The sequence below is a fragment of the Seriola aureovittata genome, chromosome 11 (assembly GCF_021018895.1).
Source record: "Seriola aureovittata isolate HTS-2021-v1 ecotype China chromosome 11, ASM2101889v1, whole genome shotgun sequence".
NCBI classification, from domain to species: Eukaryota; Metazoa; Chordata; class Actinopteri; order Carangiformes; family Carangidae; genus Seriola; species Seriola aureovittata.
This window is the reverse complement of record NC_079374.1, coordinates 11,622,764-11,641,435: the sequence shown is the minus strand read 5'-3', so window position 1 is coordinate 11,641,435 and position 18,672 is coordinate 11,622,764. Positions and strand designations below refer to the sequence as shown.

The window sequence follows — 18,672 nt, the reverse complement described above, 5'->3', positions numbered from 1 at the left end:
AACGGTCTTTAAAACTGACACTCTTCCATGGAGTCATATATCACATTATGTGGCAGTTTTTGTATCATCAGTTGCAATACAATTGCAATTTCATTACCTGAACTGGAAAACACATTTTTGAAAATAGAGTGAGGAGGCTGATGCTTTGCCCCTACATTTATCATAATCACTGCCTTCAGGAGAAACACCATGACTGGAGCCCGCTGGGGAGCTTTGATCCAGCGCTGCTAATCCAGGTCCATGGCAACACTGCAGGAGGAGCTGCAGCGTTCCAGAGAGGGATTTGTCTCTGGGTATGTTAGTGGGCAAACCTGGGCATGTCACAAGGGAGCGTCCAGGCTCTGGCAAGGACAGTGTTGGGCAGGAAGCGGTTGGAGATGCAGAACAATGCTTTTCCACCCACACAGTCTCGAACACTACAGAATGGTGGGACTCCCTGGCACTGTGATCAGATGTTGAATCACAGCTGCAGATGCCTCCATGTCAGGAAACACTGGTGCTGCCTGTCAGGAGCGGCTCAACAGGAAATAGTGTGTCACTGGCTTGAAAACTTTGCTTGTTTTTTATTTGGATTGGTAGACTTCCAGCTGATACGTGTGCACAAAATGCTAGTCCAGAAAAAAGACACCTGTGTTTTGGTAATTATAACATCTTAATGTTCAAATTGATCCCTGGTAACCTCAGTTGAAAGACATGTTTCCTGTTACATCCAGTTCACTCTCATACGGCAGCTTCTGCTTTTTGACTCCTGCTTTTTGAATAACAGCCCCATATACCAAGATAAAATATTCAAGCTCTCGGTAATGTGAGCGTCGCTGCAGTCCACCTGCTGCTGGTGCAGTCTATCTTGAACCTGATCTTGAAGGAAACCTGAGAGTGATTGCCACGCTTTGGGTGTAACAGAGCTGGCAACAGTCAAACAGTCCTTCGGTGGCGTGCTAACGTGGTGTCATTTGACCTCAACACACAAGTGAAAATGCTATGTTTAAAGATGCTAACCATTTCTGTACCTCTGAGCTTTTTTATCTTTGATAAGCTGACAGATGATTAGCTCGGCGGTTATTGCTTTTTGGTGACCTTTGGCCTTAGAAAATGGTTGTAATTGAGTTTCCATTAGTAAAAGATGCTATCAGTTAAAAGTCATAGTTGATATAAGATCCTATTATCACTAATGAATACCCTGTGGCGTTTTATTCTATTTATTTTATTTTTTTGCTTTCTGATGCAGCTTCTAACTAACTAAACAACATAGTCCAATGTTAAATTTACTTGAAGCCAACAGGAATTCTCAGACATGTTTTTAATTTCTTTAGGGAACCAACATTTCAATACAGTATAAAATGGAAAATTGGTGAACATCCAGGAGAAAGAAAAGAGTGTGCGTGTGTGTTTGTGTGTGACTGAGTAAGGGCTTGATGAGCATGTTGAATGAATACCCGCATTTTCTCTTCTTTAATAAACTCTCCCAATGTCTCTGTTCCCCCGCATACATCTGTCAGCAGCGGTGACACTCCCTCATCAGGAATGACACACTGTGTAGGCTCACACTGTAAATCTCTGTGACGTCTTAATAACACCTTCATGCTTCTTATAGCTGGCGGAACAAATGCAGAAATATCTCTGCTGGCTCCGCTGCACTCAGAGAGAGACTGCCTCTGTCTTTTCATGTGATTTAACCAGCCTGGAGAACTATTGTGTGCCAGTCTCTCTGGAAGTATGCTCCTGAAAAACAAAATATGATGAGATAATGTGCCTTTCTGTTTCTCTTTCCATTAAAGCAAGTGCTGTTATTCAGGGTATTTGTTTGCTCAGTGGACACAGAGTGTGCCGCCCTGTCCCATATGCCACCCAGTCCCCTGGGGCCCCTGCAAAACCATGCACCCACACTGTCACAACCCTCGTGCACTACATGGGTCACCTCACACTCTGAAATCCATTTGTGGAGCAGTTGGAGTTGGAAAGCTCTCCAGAGAGAGAGAGAAAGAGACAGAGAGAGAAAGAGAGAGAGAGAGAGAGAGAGAGAGAGAGAAAGAGAGAGAGAGAGAACTCACACACACATACACACACACCTCCCTTCTCTGACACACACACTCTCCCTCCCTCCCTGCTCAGATGAAAACTCTGGCAGTCTGGTGAACTGCACTCTGAGTGACAGGATCTTCTCGGCTGACAGTTTGATGGACAGATCAATGTGTGGGATTCATTCCAAGTAGCTGTGCAGCTATGGGAACTCTGCAGTTATGTTAGATAGCACATTATTATTCAGTCATTTGCTTCCCACTTACATCAAAACGTTTCTGAGTCTGGAGCGATGGAGTCTGGAGCGGGACGAGGCGATGGGATCCACCGGGCGCTTTGGAGACCGAGGTTTGCTCTTTCAAACTTTCCCTTTACGCGTTCTCCCTTTTAATTTTTTCTTGAACGTGTTAATTTCTTCTCAGGCTGTCGTGTTGATTACTTTGATGTTTTTTTTTGACCGTGCACATGGTTGCAACTGCACGGATGCAGGTGGAAATGAGCACATGTTCTTTTTCACTCAGTGAACTGTTGATTACCGGTGGAGATCATGCAAGATGTCAAATAATCTAAGACTTTATTTTAATGTTCCATAGCATTAGTTGGTCTAAAACAAAACGCCGTGGTTTTTCGTTAACAAATATGTTGTTATTCCAGTGATAATTCATAGTGTTTTTTTTTTTGTTTGTTTGTTTGTTTGTTTTTTGTTTTAATTTCCAACAGCCTTTTGTCTATTGTTTGGTTTGAGCTGGAGGCTCCGGTGCAGCCTCCTCACCTGAGATCTAATATGAAATTCATACATATGCAGATGACCAATGCCTAGAACCAGGCTGTGAAATGGACATGCGCCGGGCCTGAGGCGGGATTTCATTGTCACTAAATTGCATTCTAACTCAGCTTAAAGAATAAACCTATAAACGGATTACAGACTGAAGAGGAATGTTTCAATATTGGGCCCTGAATCGGTCTTTACATGCGGCAGCGCCTGTGGTTTCACCGCTCTAATCTTAAAAGAGAAACAGAGAGATTGGCAGGACAATAAATGGGTTTAACTCCATTTTTCTTTTTTGTTAAAAGTTTTAAGGCAGCCCTCAGGCCACGCGCGACTCCGTTCTGTCTGAGCACAGAGGCCTGTTGGAAAAGGCCGATATATTCCTGATTGTTCAATTGAAGAAAAAATTGGACATTACCTCACTTTAAACTGAAAGCTAAACTACACACAGTCCCGCCCTACATTTAGACTTCCAAGGCCACAGGTAGCTCAGGTATTACTTGCGGTTTACCCTTCAGGTCTCCTCGGAAGACACTCCTCATGACTATTCTGAACTGTCAAAACATGTCCATAAAAAAATAGCTCAGCCTGGGGACGGGCCCTGTGCTGGTTGCTTACACAGTGACCAACGTGCTAGATGTTGGCCGACCTTTGTTGCCCTCTGCAGGGTGGCGGGTTTTCACTCCAGCTGAAATCTACAGAGGCAGGATTTTGAAAAACTGAAGGAAATGCCTCTCTCTGCCGGCTTTTCCTGCGGGAAGCAGCAGTACTGTGATCTAAAATTGGAAAGTGACGAAAGGACATGAACAGGAACTCCAGACATTTCCCAGATATGCTGCCCAGAGGGCTTCATTGTTCTGTTAACACCAGTAATTTGTGGAAATAGGTCACTTTGGATTTCACTTAATAAGTTAGACCTACAAGACTTTTCAAATAGAATATCTCCATTTCACATAGGGTGGATTACTGTATGCTTTTCTACGTTTCCTAATCATTTCACAAACCAGTTTGTGATTACTGATTTCCCACACTTATTTTGATGCATCCCACAATCTAACTATAACAGAGCCCCTCAGGTTATCTGAGTCATTCTACAGACAGTGACGATACATGATGCCTAATAAAACAAAGCTGTCTGCCAATTGGTATCAATAAGAGTGATCTAACATGGCCTCAACAACATGTGGCTGAGTCACTGCAGCGTGTAGACTGATCAGACTCTTTAGTCTGTACTACTTACAGCTCAGAGTATCAGGTGATACCATGCAGCATAATTAAATCTGCAACATGTCAGTGCAGCAGCCTCGTAAAAATGCCTTTGGCAAGAGTGACAAACAGTAGTTTAGTGATACTTCCCAAAGTTTACATCTTCAGTCTCCGATGCCTTAAATAACCAGGCTGATTGCAGATTACGTGGCCCTCGGTGAAACTGTAAATGTAGCTCTGGTATATTTCAATTGCAGTATTTTTTTTCGTGTAGTCTCACTCTGTCTTGTGCACAGATGTGTGTCACAGCAGCGTGTTGGCTGGTTCACTTCTGTGATGATGACGCAGCGCTTGTGGAAACTGAGGACAAGCAGAAACACACCAGCTTCCTGTCACGCAGGCTGAGACCTGGCTTCTCAATTTGTTTTGTGCTGGGAAATAATGAACTTTATTAATACATTTTCATTCCATTTAGACCTTAACTAACATTCATTCTGTTGGGTTTATTTGTGCTTCTGGTCTTTTTCCTTGTTGTTTGAATATGAGTGCATTTCTCCTCTCAGGGGTTTCTGTGAGAGCACCACACTGTGGTGGCTGCAAGTCTTACAACAGTTCAGTGAATTAAAGACCTGGAAATAGAAGACTTCACATAAAATGTGTTTCTCTGGCCCCGAGTGTCTTCTGTTTTGCAGTTCAGTGGGTGCTCTCTTTATATATATATTTATATATTGGTACAGTGAAAATGTTATGACTCAACAGGGAACAAAAGATTTTATGGTTTAGCTCTCTCAACAGCTTTATTTACAAAGAATTATGTGTTTAATTTTCAGATGTCATCACACCCATCATATCTTTTTTTTTTTTTTGGCTCCACAGGATGTGTGTGTAAAAGTGGACCGACTGGGGCCAATCATGGAGCCTGAGCTGAACTGCAGCTCCCACTGTGATTCCCCACTTTGCTTCATCCACTCAGGAGTCGACAGGCAGGAGGGTCTCGACATTCTGCAGAGACTATGCTTCCTCAGCACGGTAATCTCTCTCTGTCCCTCGTGCACACGCAAACCTCACGTGTTTCGTGTCCACTTTGCAATTGATGTTGGTGATTTCTTGGAATGTGTGTCTTTATATCACGAAAAAACACCCACATGAATAAAATGCAACAAATGAAAACATGCTGGACGTGTGGTATTAACACACTCAAGAAGTCAGTTCACTGAAAACGAATGAGGAAGGACTGGTGAAGCTATGTTTAGTATCGTCGCAGTGACTGGTGCCTTTAAGAGAAGAGTGAGTGGAGATCAGCAACATGACGCCGGCACAAGACAGAGTAATGTGACTTTCGGAATAGAAACTTTAGTAGCAGAGACACTGTGTCAGGGAACACAAACACTTTCCTCTCCGTGCTACACCACATAGACAAGAGGTGAGTTATCTCTTTGATTTCCTTCATGCTTTATGATGTTAATTTATGCATGCATCGGTCTCCAAGCGTAGATATCATCTTCTCCCAAGGGGAAAGGAACAGTGAGCCGCGCTGTGTTTGCTTTGTTATGGTAATGGATTAAGTGACAAGATAGCATTTCAATGTACTGTTTTATTTCATTTAAATGTCCAAAATAATCCCTCGTTGTTATTGTCTGTTTAACTCAGCTGACATGAAAACTGTCAGATAACATGAAACATCCTTTGATGTAATGTAACACCATACATTTGTTGCTATTCGTGGACGCAGACAGCTCACCAGGCGCAACTGTTTCTAGCCGTGATAGTACAGAGGAAAGAAAAAAAAAAATACAAGGAATGTAGCCAACCTATTCCCTAAAATCCCACCTGCTTTTCTTTCTGGATGTGTTCCCAGATATGGCTACTGCTGGCAGTGTGCTGTCTAAGGAGCAGCTTCTTTGCCCCATCTGTCTGGATTTGTTTAACCTGCCAGTCTCCACTCCTTGTGGGCACAACTTCTGCAGGGATTGCATACAAGGATACTGGCAGAGCGCTAATCTGTCTCAGTGCCCCATGTGCAAGCAGAAGTTCTACAGGAGGCCTGAGCTCAAAGTGAACACCTTCATTTCAGAGGTGGCCTCTCAGTTCCAGAAGTCGTTGGAAAAAGAAGGCGAAAATGACGCCAGCACTGTGGACCAATATTCAGGCCATGAAGGAGGAGTGTCATGTGATGTGTGCGCTGGAAAAAGAGTCAAGGCTCGGAAATCCTGCCTGGACTGTTTGGCCTCCTTCTGTGAGACTCATCTGGAGCCCCATCATGTTCTAGGCACCTTCAAAAATCACCACCTGATTAATCCCACGATGAACATGCAGGACAGAGTGTGCAAGCAGCACGAGAAACTCCTACACCTGTTCTGTAACACTGACCAGACATATGTGTGCCAGATCTGCATCAGGACGGACCACAAGGCCCATCACACCGTTCCTATAGAGGACAAGAGCCGAGACGTGAGAGCAGAAGTCGGAAGGATAAACGAAGAGGTGGAAAAAATGATCCACGGTCGCCTGCAGGAAATCAGAGAAATCAATCAAACTGTTAAGGTCAGCGGAGGGAACACTGAAAGAGAGATTGAGGAGAGTTTGAATGTCTTCACCAAGCTGCTCCACCTTATCCAGAGAGGCCAAGCTGAGGTGGTGGAGGTGATTGGTGCAAAGCAGAGGCAAGTTGAAAACAGGGCCGGCGGACTCATCGTGGAGCTGGAGCAGGAGGTCAAAGAGCTGAGGCAGAGAAACACAGAGCTGGAGCAGCTCTCGCGCACTGAAGACGACCTTTATCTTCTCCACAGCTTTCCAGCCTTCTCCGCACTGCCAGCCACCGAAGACCGGTCCGACACCTGTGTAGAAAGTGCTGTGTACGTGGGCACGGTGAGGAGAGCAGTCAGGAGGGTGATGTGTCAGCTAGAGGAGGCTGTAAAGGCTGAGACGAAGAGGCTGTGTGAGAGCGAATTTCAGAGGGCTCAGCAGTGTGCCGTGGATGTAACGCTGGATCCTGATACAGCGCATCCCAAACTGGTGCTGTCTGAAAACAGGAAACAGGTCTATCATAGTGATGTTGCGCTGAGCCTCCCTGACAACCCAGAGAGATTTTACCCCGGTGTTAGCGTTTTGGGAAAGGAGGGATTCTCCTCTGGCAGGTTCTACTACGAGGTCCAGGTGAAGGGGAAGACGGAGTGGGATGTCGGAATCGGGCTTGAATCCGTCAACCGAAAAGGAGGGAATATGCTAAACCCAGAGAGAGGCTACTGGGCGCTGGGGATGAGAAAGGACAAGAGCTACTGGGCGCTCAGCAGCACTCCTATCTGTGTGCCGCTGGTGGAAAAGCCCCAGAGAGTCGGGGTGTATGTGGATCTGGAGCGGGGGCAGGTTTCTTTTTACAACGTGGACTCTGCTTCTCACATTTACTCATTCACTGGATACTCATTCAAGGAAAGACTTTTCCCTTACTTTAACCCCCGGCGCAATCATGGTGGCATCAACTCCGCACCTCTGATCATCTCGCCTGTCAATGTCTAAAATCAGCTTGAATGCAAGGCTCTAGCATGATGTTTGTTGCTCTGTTTGTCTTAATAAAGTTTGTTTTCTCAGATGCGCCCTGTGTACTTTTTTCTGTTGCTTTTACCCCAATGTGAAGGTTTAGAATACATATACACAAATATCCAACAATGTAGGTGTGTAACGTCTACATCTGCACTATCTCAGATGTGATTTTAAGGGCTTTGCATGTGCATGTGTGTGTGTGTGTGTGTGTGTGTATGCAGATGGCAGTGGAGCTGCCGAGGCGGTCCCTCTCCCCGGTGCTGAGTGCTGTGGTGTGGACACTGCTGTCCTGTGGCATCCTGCTGGCTCTCTGCTTCCTCTTCTTCACCCTGCGCTTCAAAAACAACAGGTATTGTGCAAAACGAAATACATACAGTATATAAACACAAAGACCCCATTTACTGAGATGTATGAATCCATTGTCGCACCTGTTGTATCCTCAGAATAGTGAAGATGTCCAGTCCAAATCTGAATGTCCTGACTCTCTTTGGAAGCCTCCTCACTTATAGCAGTGGCTTCCTATTTGCCGTTGATGAACAAACACACTCACAAGGTGGCCCATCCACAGCTGTGCTACAGGTAAGCACCCACATCACCCTCAGTGCTCCATTATATTGTTGGATTAATCATTCGGACATAATTATGTAGTACTTTCTCCCACAGGCTCGAATGTGGACTCTTTGTGTCGGCAGTACCCTGGTGTTTGGCCCGATTTTGGGGAAGACATGGAGACTGTACAGAGTGTTCACCCAGCGGGTGCCTGACAAGAGAGTGGTAGGCATGCTCCACAGGCCTCCTGGAGGTCTGGTCTGTTTTCAGCATACAGATTCCAGGACCTTGTACTATGTTTATCTTTGTTATCCCTGTCACTCTAGGATGCATTAATTGGATTAATTATTATTTTAACCTTTTTAGAGGTTATTTTAACGTGTTTAATGAATGTTTTTAATTTGCTGGTATTCGATGTTTAGAAGCAAAGCAGACACAACTTGAAAGATGCACTGATAAAAAAAAAAACAAGAGGTGCATGGATATCATCTAGTTTCTATAGCTGACTTTCATGGCGTCCTTAGCCAACATATATAATGTAATTCTCGTGTCATATCCTCGGTCTCACCTGCTCGTGGGTCTGTTTCTTTTGTAATTAGCAGAAAATAATGAAGAGAATTCAGTAGGAATGAAGGCCATGGGCCTAGATAAGCCTTTTGTGCGGATTCAGAAGATTGAAAAAAAAATCTTATCATTACGTCACACAAGATATTTTTCAATTAATTTCAAAAAGAGATACGATATTCCAAAAGTGCCTAAGTGACGAGGGCAACACAGAGGCATCTCCCAAAGAGTGACTAAATATCGATTGAGAACTGCTGTATGGATAAAATGAGCTCGTTTTTTGATGCGGCTCTGCTTTCTGTCTCAGATCATCCGAGACATCCAGCTGATGGGCATGGTGGCTTTGTTGATCCTGGTGGACATGCTGGCTCTCACCACCTGGAACCTCACAGACCCCATCAGGTGTTCACGATCTGTCAGAGCTGTCGTCAAGGTAGAATTGAATGGTGATTTTGTGAAGCTGTACAGCAAGGCAGGTGATTTTGTTTTGTATGATCACACAACAGTGTGGGGACTATAAGACATAACACATAGTAGATAATTAACCCTTTTCTGCTTATAGTTGTCAAATTATGATTACTTTATTTGTACGATTTTGCAGGAAAGTTTGATTGTGTGACTACAAAATCACAAACCCCTTCATCTTCCTAACTTAGTGTAATTAATTATACACACATTGGTGATGTTGCCAAATATAGTCGCAATGAAACTCACTAACTGTGTATGGTTTTCTCTGATGTAGGTGGTGGAGAGAGACATTTCCTACTCTTTGTCTCGTCTGGACTCTTGTTCTTCTGTATACTCAGATCTGTGGGCTATCATTATTGCAGTTCAAAAGGTAGGTATTCTTTGATCTATTCAAGTGTAATGATAACAGGACTACTTTTACTACTACTAAGTACTGCTATATTTATCATATACGTCTAGGAGAGCCCAGCATTAACAAAGGGATGGATTTCAACATCTTTGTGCTTTGTTTTTCACTCTTCAGAGTTCTCTTCTCCTCTATGGCACTTACCTGGCTGGGTTGACCAGCAACGTCAGCCACCCCCCAGTCAACCAGTCTCCCACCATCATAACAGCCGTTACTTTGGTCACCCTCTCCTCAGCTGTGGTCGTCCCCGTGTCCGTCTTCCTGCAGGCCTGGCCCAACCTGGTCTACAGCGCTGTGGCTGGAGCCATCTTCATCTGCACACTGGCTACTAACTGCATGCTGTTTGTGCCTCAGGTTAGAAGGAAACATCAGAGGATGCACATGCAAGATGCATGAAACTGCTGAGGAAAACATTTATTTATTTATTTGATCAAAAAAAAAAAAAAAAGAAGTGTCTTTAGTCATCAAAAACACCTCTGACATTTCCTTGTTTTCGACACTGGTACTTTTGTAGCATCTGTCAAGCACAAACCACTAAGGACAGGAATTTTATTGTTTAGGCACAACTGTCAGGCAATCATAGGATACTCTGTCTGCAAACCAATAGCAAAGACAGACAGTCAATCAGACAGGCAGAAAGTGTAGATAGACAGACGCATGACAAGCAGATGAATGATAGCTATGTGGATGACTTTCTCTTTTTTTGACCTCCCTTTTCCATATGCGTGTCAGTTTGTGGTGTCTATCAGTGGAGCATGACTCACACAGAAGCTGTTTATGAGTCAATTTTACGTAGGCTATTGCAAACAGGTTTATGACTCTAAGTGTCTGGCACTGGGTTTATGTTATGATAAAGGAATGCAACTCCAGTGGAAATGAAGGCAGTATCTGAACAGTGAATAATACACTCAAACACACCTGCTCCAAAGGTCCCATGTCAAACGATCCCCGTAACATTTACCTGTGTATGTATTTCTAAAGCTGACAGTTTGTGTAATGATCTCTACATTCATCTGTATCATGCAGTTGACCCAGTGGCGGCAATTTGAAGAGGATCAGAACAACCCGGGTCAGATGGCCAAGTACTTCAGCAGCCCCAGTAAGAGCCAAGCGTCTGTGTACAGTCAGGATGAGATCTACTACCTACTGGGCGAGAACACCTCCATGAAAAAACTCCTTAGTGAGGTACTGCATCTGTCTGTCACAATGCTATCTGCCATTTAATAAGACAGTCTTCTAGGACATTAAATAGAATTTGTGTGAGACTATGTTTTAACCTCATAATGCAACAATACAGATTTATTTTACTTTAATAAGTTGTCACTGATTTAGATTAAACTTCTATTTAATATTTTACCTGATGGTGTCTGCACTTAGAAAGCATAATTACAATTAATGGAGCTTTTTTTTTTAGCCATAGGAGTGGGTGGCCAGTGACAAAGTGTGATCTGTTGGTCAGTTGGTCCACAACTTTGGTTCATCACTGAAATATCTCAGCAACTATTAAATGATTTGCTACGATATTTTTTCATGATCCCCAGAGAATGAATCCCAATCACTTTGGTGATCCCCTGACCTTTCCTCTAGCACCCATATGAATTTGTCCAGTACTTTGGTTTATGAACAAATGACGAAACGAATCATATTCATCAGCTTCAGCTGTTCTCTGTATATAGTCCTCATTAGCCAATGTTAACATGCTAAATTAAGATGCTGAACATGGTTAACATGATACCTGCTTAACGTCAGCATGTTAACATTGTCATTGTTACTATGCTATTATTATCTTAGCATTTAGCTCAAAGCACTGCTGTGCCTAAACACAGCCTCACAGAGCTGTTAGCCATTAGTCTTGTTTTACTTTCAGTCGTCTGCTAACGCTGATTGTCATACAATACAGAACATGTCTACAGGCATATAATACATACTATTCCTGATAATTCATGTAGACACAAAGCCATTTCAAGGACAACAGGAGAAAACAGTGGTCTCTAACAACAGCATTGCAATAGCATGCACTGCAAATTGGCTGGGATTTTTTTTTTTAATTCTAAGAGTCAAAAATGAATCTAAATGACATCGGCTGTTTAACAATATGTTGACGTTTTTCTCCTCATGCATTACTGTGCTGTTTGTCCCCTAAACCATCCACACCCAGGGCACTACAAATTTTGGGAGATTTGTGTACCACTATTTTTTTTTCCTCTCATCTCAAATTATTTACCATTGTCATTACTATCTCCAGAAAAACGCTGTGATTGACAGTCTGCAGGAGCAGGTGAATAACGCCAAGGATAAACTCCTGCGACTCATGTCAGCCAGCCAGCCCTGCAATGACCAGGACATGGATTCCTCTGCCACCAACCTCAACTCCTCCTCCACTCAGACCACAGCGCTTCAGTCAGACGGCCCCTCTTCTTCTTCTCTACCTCAGAGAGACACTAAATCTCAACTCTCACCCCCTCACCTCACTGCTGCTGCCGTTGCACCATCTTCAGAGCTTCCCGCTGCTCCAAACACCTCAAACCCCATTAGTGCTTCCTCCCCTGTCGCTGATGAAAATGAAAAGAGTGTCTCTATCTCTGGCTCTATAGACAAAGAAACAGCTGAATCCAGAACAGATGAGGACCTCAAACAGCCTGTGTCCCTCCCGTCCTCTGGATTACTCAGGACGGCAGAGGAGACTGTTAACTTTGTCACTTCCCTACAATGCCGTAGAAAACCCTTTCAGGTTGAAACCTTTGGCAGTCGCAGTGGCCTAACATCTCCGCTGAGAGCAAATGCCAGACCGACTGGTTTTGTCAGCAGCGAGCAGTTGCAGGAGATCCTCCAGGAGCTGAGCTTGGATGCAGTCATGGAAAGTGCACTTCGATCTCCGGGTCAGACCGCCAGGATGCCCTCCGCATTCTCCCCTCTCTCCCCTCTCTCCCTGCGGATGCCACGCTCCGCTTATCCACCCGTTCTCTTCCGTTACCCGAGCATTTCGCCCTACGCAATGAGGAAACGACGGCCGCCCTTCAACTCATCAAGAAGAGGTTTGACTCCCTGCGTCTACACAGGCTGTGGGAAGATAATGGAAAACTGTGAACACCAAAATCCAGGCAGGCACCATGATGGGGTCACCGTGGATGGTAATCTCCTCCGGGTTGACAACAGTGAACTTGAGCTAGAGGAGGACGAGGAGGAGGAGGAGGAAGCAGAAAGGCAGGGAGTGATAAGAAAACGTCGTAGGTGTGTTTCAAGGTCTCATAGATGTTCTGCGCTGCGCTGTGTAGAACGCGATCACACGGCTCGACCTGATATGGAAGCGGGTGGTGATAATGAGCAGCACCACAGACACATTCGAGACTCCTGTGGGTACTGGGACTCAGACTCCAGCAGCTCAACAGACTACTGTTACTACCACCGTCCATACTGTGACTCCTGCCTGCAGCGGGGCTCGCTCCTGTCCTCCTCCTCAGACTCCTCCGACAGCGAGTACGAAGGCTTCGCCAGCCTCTACCGCTCCCCACGCCCAGTGGTGTTCAAAGAAGACCTCAAACCCACCTTTGTATGAACACACATTTACTGCACTTTACGGGTTCATCCATTTCCACCACTTGAATTCATGTCCTAAAAACATGAATATTAGCTTTGAGTATAGACAAATTTCAGTCTGCATAAAGCTAATGTGCATCTGTTATGGGAGATACTTTGACTGTAGCTTTCAATAGGAATGTGTTTTGCATTCTGTATGAAGAGAGGGCTGATATTCTTGAATCTTGCATCGTGGGACAGAGAGTATTAGATTCATGAAATCTTTTTGTAGCTCAAAAGCACACAATGTTGTTTACTTTTATTATTACTTATGGCTTTATTTGTACATTTCTGCTGTCAGATGAAAACTCTTCCAAACATGTCTGACATTTAGAGTAAAAAATAAAAAAGCCCGGAAAGCAAAATTAAAGGTTTTCGCAGAACAGTTGAAATTTGCACTATACAAGCTATTATGCAGATGCTATATTTATTTTGATATTTATTAGTAGATGTTTTGGTAGACATATTTCCTATCTGTCTCCTTTTTACTGTTTTACATTGTCATACATGTTACTTAAAATGTTGCTATGCCTTTTTATTACATCGTCTGCATTTTGTTGTTTGAGTTTTGCTGTAATTTTCAAATGACCTACATTGTCTACACAATGCTCTACATTTATCGTCACATGCCTCCCATCTATAGCTGGTTTGTGAGGCACTACACCCTGTCAGAGCAACTGGTGAAAACAGGTCACTGCTATGACTTTTATACACTTGATTGCTTTCTCAGTATTATTTTTCCCTATTCATTCAGAGCATTTAATGTGCAAAGGTCACAGTTGTCTGAAGTATATGTTTCGTGTGTGTGTGTGTGTGTGAGAAAGAGAGAGAGAGAGAGAGAGAGAGAGAGAATGCCCTGCTGATCTTTACATCATTTTTTTTCAAAAGAAAAAAACTCCATATCACTTCTTGTTCATTCTGCCCCTGTTAAGCCCCACTTTCTCACATTCCCCCAGCACATCTTACCCGGAGAGCAGGAATAATACCCAGCCCCAGGTTTGTTGTGTGTCAGCTTTTTTTAAGATTTAGATATACAGCATGTAGACCCTTCTGTAAGACAGAGCCACCATGTCAGTTTCCACTTGTACTTTAGTGGTGGTGATTAATACCATACTAATTTGTAATTGACCAAGTTACCACCAAGTAAGTGCCCCACAGACAACCCAAGACTTCTGGGGCACCTCACCACTTTGCCCGACTCGTAATCTAGCCTTGACTTCATGTTAATTGCAATACTAAACTTGACGTTTATTTACCTTTATTATTTCCCAGGGTTAGAATATTTGCCAGCCTCTGTGTCATGTGACTTTAATCAGAACCTAAACACTTCCTCAAGACAGATAGTGGAGTTTTTATGATATCTCTGCAACACAGACAAAAACAGAACAGTATCTCCCCACCCTCTTATTTTAAATTTCTCTTTCCTGACTTGCCCTTTTCTCTCTCTCTCTCTCTCTCTCTCTCTCTCTCTCTCTCTCTTTCTCTCTATCTCACTCCCTCCCACTATCTCCTCAGTATTTTTTTCTTCCTCTAATGGGAAAATGTGTGTTTGCCGGGGGAGGTGTTGCTATGAAGGGAAAACAGCGTCTTGTGTTACTTCTGCTCAGCTGCCTGTTTTTGAGACGCGGCTGCTCTCTATTCCGCATATAAACCATTGAAGGGCAGCCTGGGAGAAATTCCCTTTGATATTGAGCATAACAGATTATAAATAAACCACACAAAAGACTGACTACCAGCATCATGACTGAGATTAAGATGAGGAAAACTGGCACATGATGAATTGTGGAATAAAAATAGTTGTCAATCAATCACACATATTTCTGTCTCCAAATAACACAGTATTTCATGGTTATTCACTACATAATTCAAAATTTATCACAAAGTTAGAAATAGATGGAGAGTAGTTCTGATAGACCTCACTTGAAATGTTTTAGGTCGTTAGAGAAGCAATGAGGATTTCCAATATGTTTTAATTAATGGTTTCATCAATGGTTAATAAATCATCTACTAATTCTTTATTGTTTAGTTATAAGCCCATTAAGAACATTTTTTAGGGAAGCCAGATAGTGAAAAAAAATAAATGTGGCTGAATTGACTACTTTGTGAAAAAGAGCTGCAGAGGATTTGGGACCGAAATCCAACTATTAACAACTTATTAGCGATTTTTCACAACTTGGCAACACGAACATGGCTCTGATTAACTGATATTGAACTAATTTATAAAGCATGAGAAGAGGTTCCAGGTTCAAGGTAGCTTTATTGTCTTTATGCAATACAGGAATGAAACTAGTAGGCTGTGACATAAACAATAATAAAAAAAGATGATAAACTTTATTCATACAATACAGCTTAAATTGTGTCACAAATAAAAAGGAGTGGCTGTCAATTTAAACATCAAGGATAGAAAAAAATGAAATGTAAAGGCGAAATTTAGCTACGCGGGATAAAGGTTTGTATTGACGGGGCAGCCATGCACATACTTTATTATGAATTATTATGAATTAAAAAGTGTCGAGGAGAGGCAGAGGGTTAGCTTTTGTAACTAACATAGCAACAGTGCTGCATGACCACTGGTGCACTGTGACAGCTGGGTCCATTTGTACTGACAGTCTGGTTTCGCAGCTCCATTGGTCGACGAAGTAATCAATCCTGGGAACAGACCCGCCCATTGTCCCTGTCGCGGCACGGGGAAAAGCCTTTGAAGTCACGAGGGCGGTGCCAAGCAAATTTTGCCATGTGGTGCTCAAGACCGGCGTTCTCATTGGCACAGAGCAACACTGAGTCAACGCCTATTTCTGAAGGATACCCTCTCTGATTGGCTAAATCGGCCACCCCAGATTCACCGTTTGCGCGTTCACAGTTTTCCTATTCTCCGTCGCGATTTACGTCACCAGTCTGAACCTCCTACCACGCCAGCGGAGCAATCCCTTTACCCCTTTACGGAAATGGCGTAGCTAAGGTGCGTAGCGACAAAGACAGCGAGCCCGAAACCTATGGGGAAGGAATAAAAAAAGAAATTCGGTATCGTCGCACTCTGTGCCTAAAGACCATCATTTTCTGAAGAGCTCGCTGCTCCGGGGCCTCGTGAAAGACACCGAAATTAGACGGCGGCGAGGGCGGATTTTGAGTCAGCGTAAAGCCATTGAATTCGCTGAAGAAGACTGTGGCAACTGGCAGATTTTCCGTTGGACGGTCTGTAGGCTAGGGTATAGCGAGGGAGCCGCCATGGCAGTCGGATCATTGAGCCTCCACATCGGGATATGAAGAGGAGCTGCATGTGTCCCGAATCGTCAAGAAAACGCCGCATATACAAGTGATCCGCACCGGATCAGCACTCTTAACATCTGAACTCACCTTTCTTCATCTTTGTGAAATTGATTTCGCTTCCAGAAAGATATCGCAGTTGGTTTTAATCGGGGGGCCACAGGGAGAGGCCAGATTCATGACTATTTTAGTCGGAGACGTGTGTTCAAAGGCCCGCTGAAAGAAAACCTGGAATATACGGAAGAAATGATGCTTTGATTGACTGCTGCTGGGAAAGAAAGGGTAGTTTATTAGGTGATACGAACTAAGTGTGAAGGATTGTGGGATAAAGGGATCTCGTTCTGTCTGTCCGCCCTGTGAATTACAGTGATATTCATTTACTGGCATCCTCTTTGGATGAGAAGGGTCGGCGAATCGATCAGTCCTGCCGTTTAGCAAGTCACAGTCTCCCGAGTCGAGAGAATCTAAGGGATTGGATCATGTCGGGTCGGCCCAGGACCACATCCTTCGCGGAGAGCTGCAAACCAGTGCCGCAGCCCTCTGCTTTCGGCAGCATGAAAGTCAGCAGTAAGTACACCACTGTAATTCTAGAGAAGCCTACCTTTTTCTGCATGCACCAGGCCCAAGGTGGGCTACATATCCTCGCTAAATATCTCCTCACTAAAATGTGTCAAGCGAGTATGACGTTAGCTCCGGATAGCCTAGCCCTGCCATATATCTGTGTCACTGACTGAGCTTGGCCGGTGCTGAGTGGCACACACACACACACACACACACACACACACGCGCACGCACACACACACACACACACTGCTCGCCTCGGTGTGAGCACACACCGCTGCGCTCTGATGCGCCGCCCCGGGGCCGGTCAGCCTGGTCAGGGTTAGCAGGCCGCGCCGGCCAGTGCCGGGCCAGAGGAAGGTAGTGTTGGCACCAGCCCAGGCCATACACCAAGCCTTCTGCTTTTACCGCAGATCCGGTCAGATTATTGTGCATTTGAATATAGAACAGACATCATAGCGGTATTACTACACAGCGTAATAGGGTTAAAGCGATAGGGCCGGTCTATTACGCAACTGTCAAGTCGGGAGGTGCGCCCATAGTTGAAACTGACGTGATCCCGGAGAGGGCTGGTTCACTGATCTTGGAGTCTGTGGACCGTGTCGAAATCAGACGTCGCGGCGACTGAAGGGGAGTGTGACACATAATATCCTGTTCATGAGGTGGCACCGTGTAGACTGGCTGCAGAGCGATGGAGCCATGCGACTGTCCAGGCCTACCTGCTCAACAGTGTCGAACCACAGACAAATCTGGTTTAATTTCTGCCTCATATGATCTCTGCTCGGAATGTTACACTCATTCACCGTTCAGTGCCTGTTTTTATGTCAAAATTTCTCTCTTCTCAATCTGGCATCATACTGCATTTTATCACAGTGTGTGTGTTTTATAGACTGCAGATACTGCAAGTTAAAGTAATCAAATGTCACTACGAGAGCTCCATCTCTTTCCGATATGGTGATATGAGACAAGATATCATTTAGGGGTATATTTTCAGTAAGTTTGCATTACAGTTGCATGACATAAATTTCAGTTTATTAGACTGTTCCAGCTAATATGAATTTTTAACTGTAATATCCTCATTATTAATGACTAATGTCTGCCCTGGCTGGAGACATCTACCTACCTACCAAGCTACACCCTTTTCTTATCTTGCATGCAGATACACATTTGGGTGTGTGTGAGGAAAAAGTGAGGCTGTTAAGGAATGTTGGTGGTGCTTCGGGGCTCTGATGTGATCATGATGTGTGTTAGTGGGGTGAGGCCTGAGGCTGAGGCTCTCTTCTGGGCCTTGGCACTGAAAACCACTTAGGACACACACACACACACACACACACACACACACACACACACACACAAGCACTCCAAACTCCCATCCCTACCCCAATACCTCTCTTGCCCCAGATATGGGTGTTGAAGCTTTGGTGTGTTCCTGTCAGTTTGGATCGTTCATGTTATGTTGCTTTTCTAGGGGAAATTGTTATTTACTTACAACAAAATGTTGTGCTGATCAATAAGTTGGCTAAATGTAAAACCTCTTGGACTGAAAATCTTTGGCCTAATTGTTGTGCAGACATAAGCTACTGAATTAGCAGAAAATGCGAGGCTGACTTTGTGGTCTTAACATTGCATGCGTTTTACACCAGTCTCTGGCTGAGCTTTCTCTCCCTTTTTAAAAAAAATATTTTTTCTCCTAGAGACTCATCTGGTAAATCAATACATCATTATCAGTCATTAAAGGCTGAAGATGAAA

General features: G+C 44.1%; 2 protein-coding genes across 4 annotated transcripts in view; both read left to right on the top strand.

The window, feature by feature from the left end:
- The first annotated feature begins 2,138 nt into the window (after positions 1–2,138).
- Positions 2,139–14,910, top strand: gpr156 (G protein-coupled receptor 156). Of its 2 annotated transcripts, XM_056390139.1 has the most exons (10): positions 2,139–2,367; positions 4,871–5,023; positions 7,756–7,883; positions 7,978–8,113; positions 8,198–8,308; positions 8,955–9,080; positions 9,390–9,485; positions 9,639–9,875; positions 10,548–10,706; positions 11,767–14,910. In XM_056390139.1, exons 2-10 carry the CDS (start codon positions 4,907–4,909, stop codon positions 13,075–13,077), a joined length of 2,421 nt encoding a protein of 806 aa, XP_056246114.1. In that variant the 5' UTR covers positions 2,139–2,367; positions 4,871–4,906; the 3' UTR covers positions 13,078–14,910. The 2 variants fall into 2 exon arrangements, with proteins under 2 accessions (XP_056246114.1, XP_056246115.1); XM_056390140.1 differs by lacking the exons at positions 2,139–2,367; positions 4,871–5,023 and adding an exon at positions 5,099–5,417.
- Positions 14,911–16,052: 1,142 nt separating this feature from the next.
- The window catches only part of gsk3ba (glycogen synthase kinase 3 beta, genome duplicate a), a 31,381-nt gene continuing 28,761 nt past the window's right edge, over positions 16,053–18,672 (top strand). The window contains exon 1 of one of the 2 annotated variants that reach the window (XM_056388540.1): positions 16,053–16,928. In XM_056388540.1, the coding sequence (XP_056244515.1) occupies positions 16,841–16,928 (88 nt within the window). In that variant the 5' untranslated portion in view covers positions 16,053–16,840. The remainder of the gene's footprint in view (positions 16,929–18,672) is intronic. The other variant, XM_056388541.1, reaches the window with a different exon arrangement.

Coding starts and splice junctions, on each gene's coding strand:
- gpr156 (XM_056390139.1), top strand. CDS start 4,907: ATGGAGCCTGAGCTGAACTGCAGCTCCCACTGTGATTCCCCACTTTGC. Junction 9,486..9,638: donor TCATTATTGCAGTTCAAAAG/GTAGGTATTCTT, acceptor TTCACTCTTCAG/AGTTCTCTTCTCCTCTATGG. Junction 10,707..11,766: donor TGAAAAAACTCCTTAGTGAG/GTACTGCATCTG, acceptor TACTATCTCCAG/AAAAACGCTGTGATTGACAG.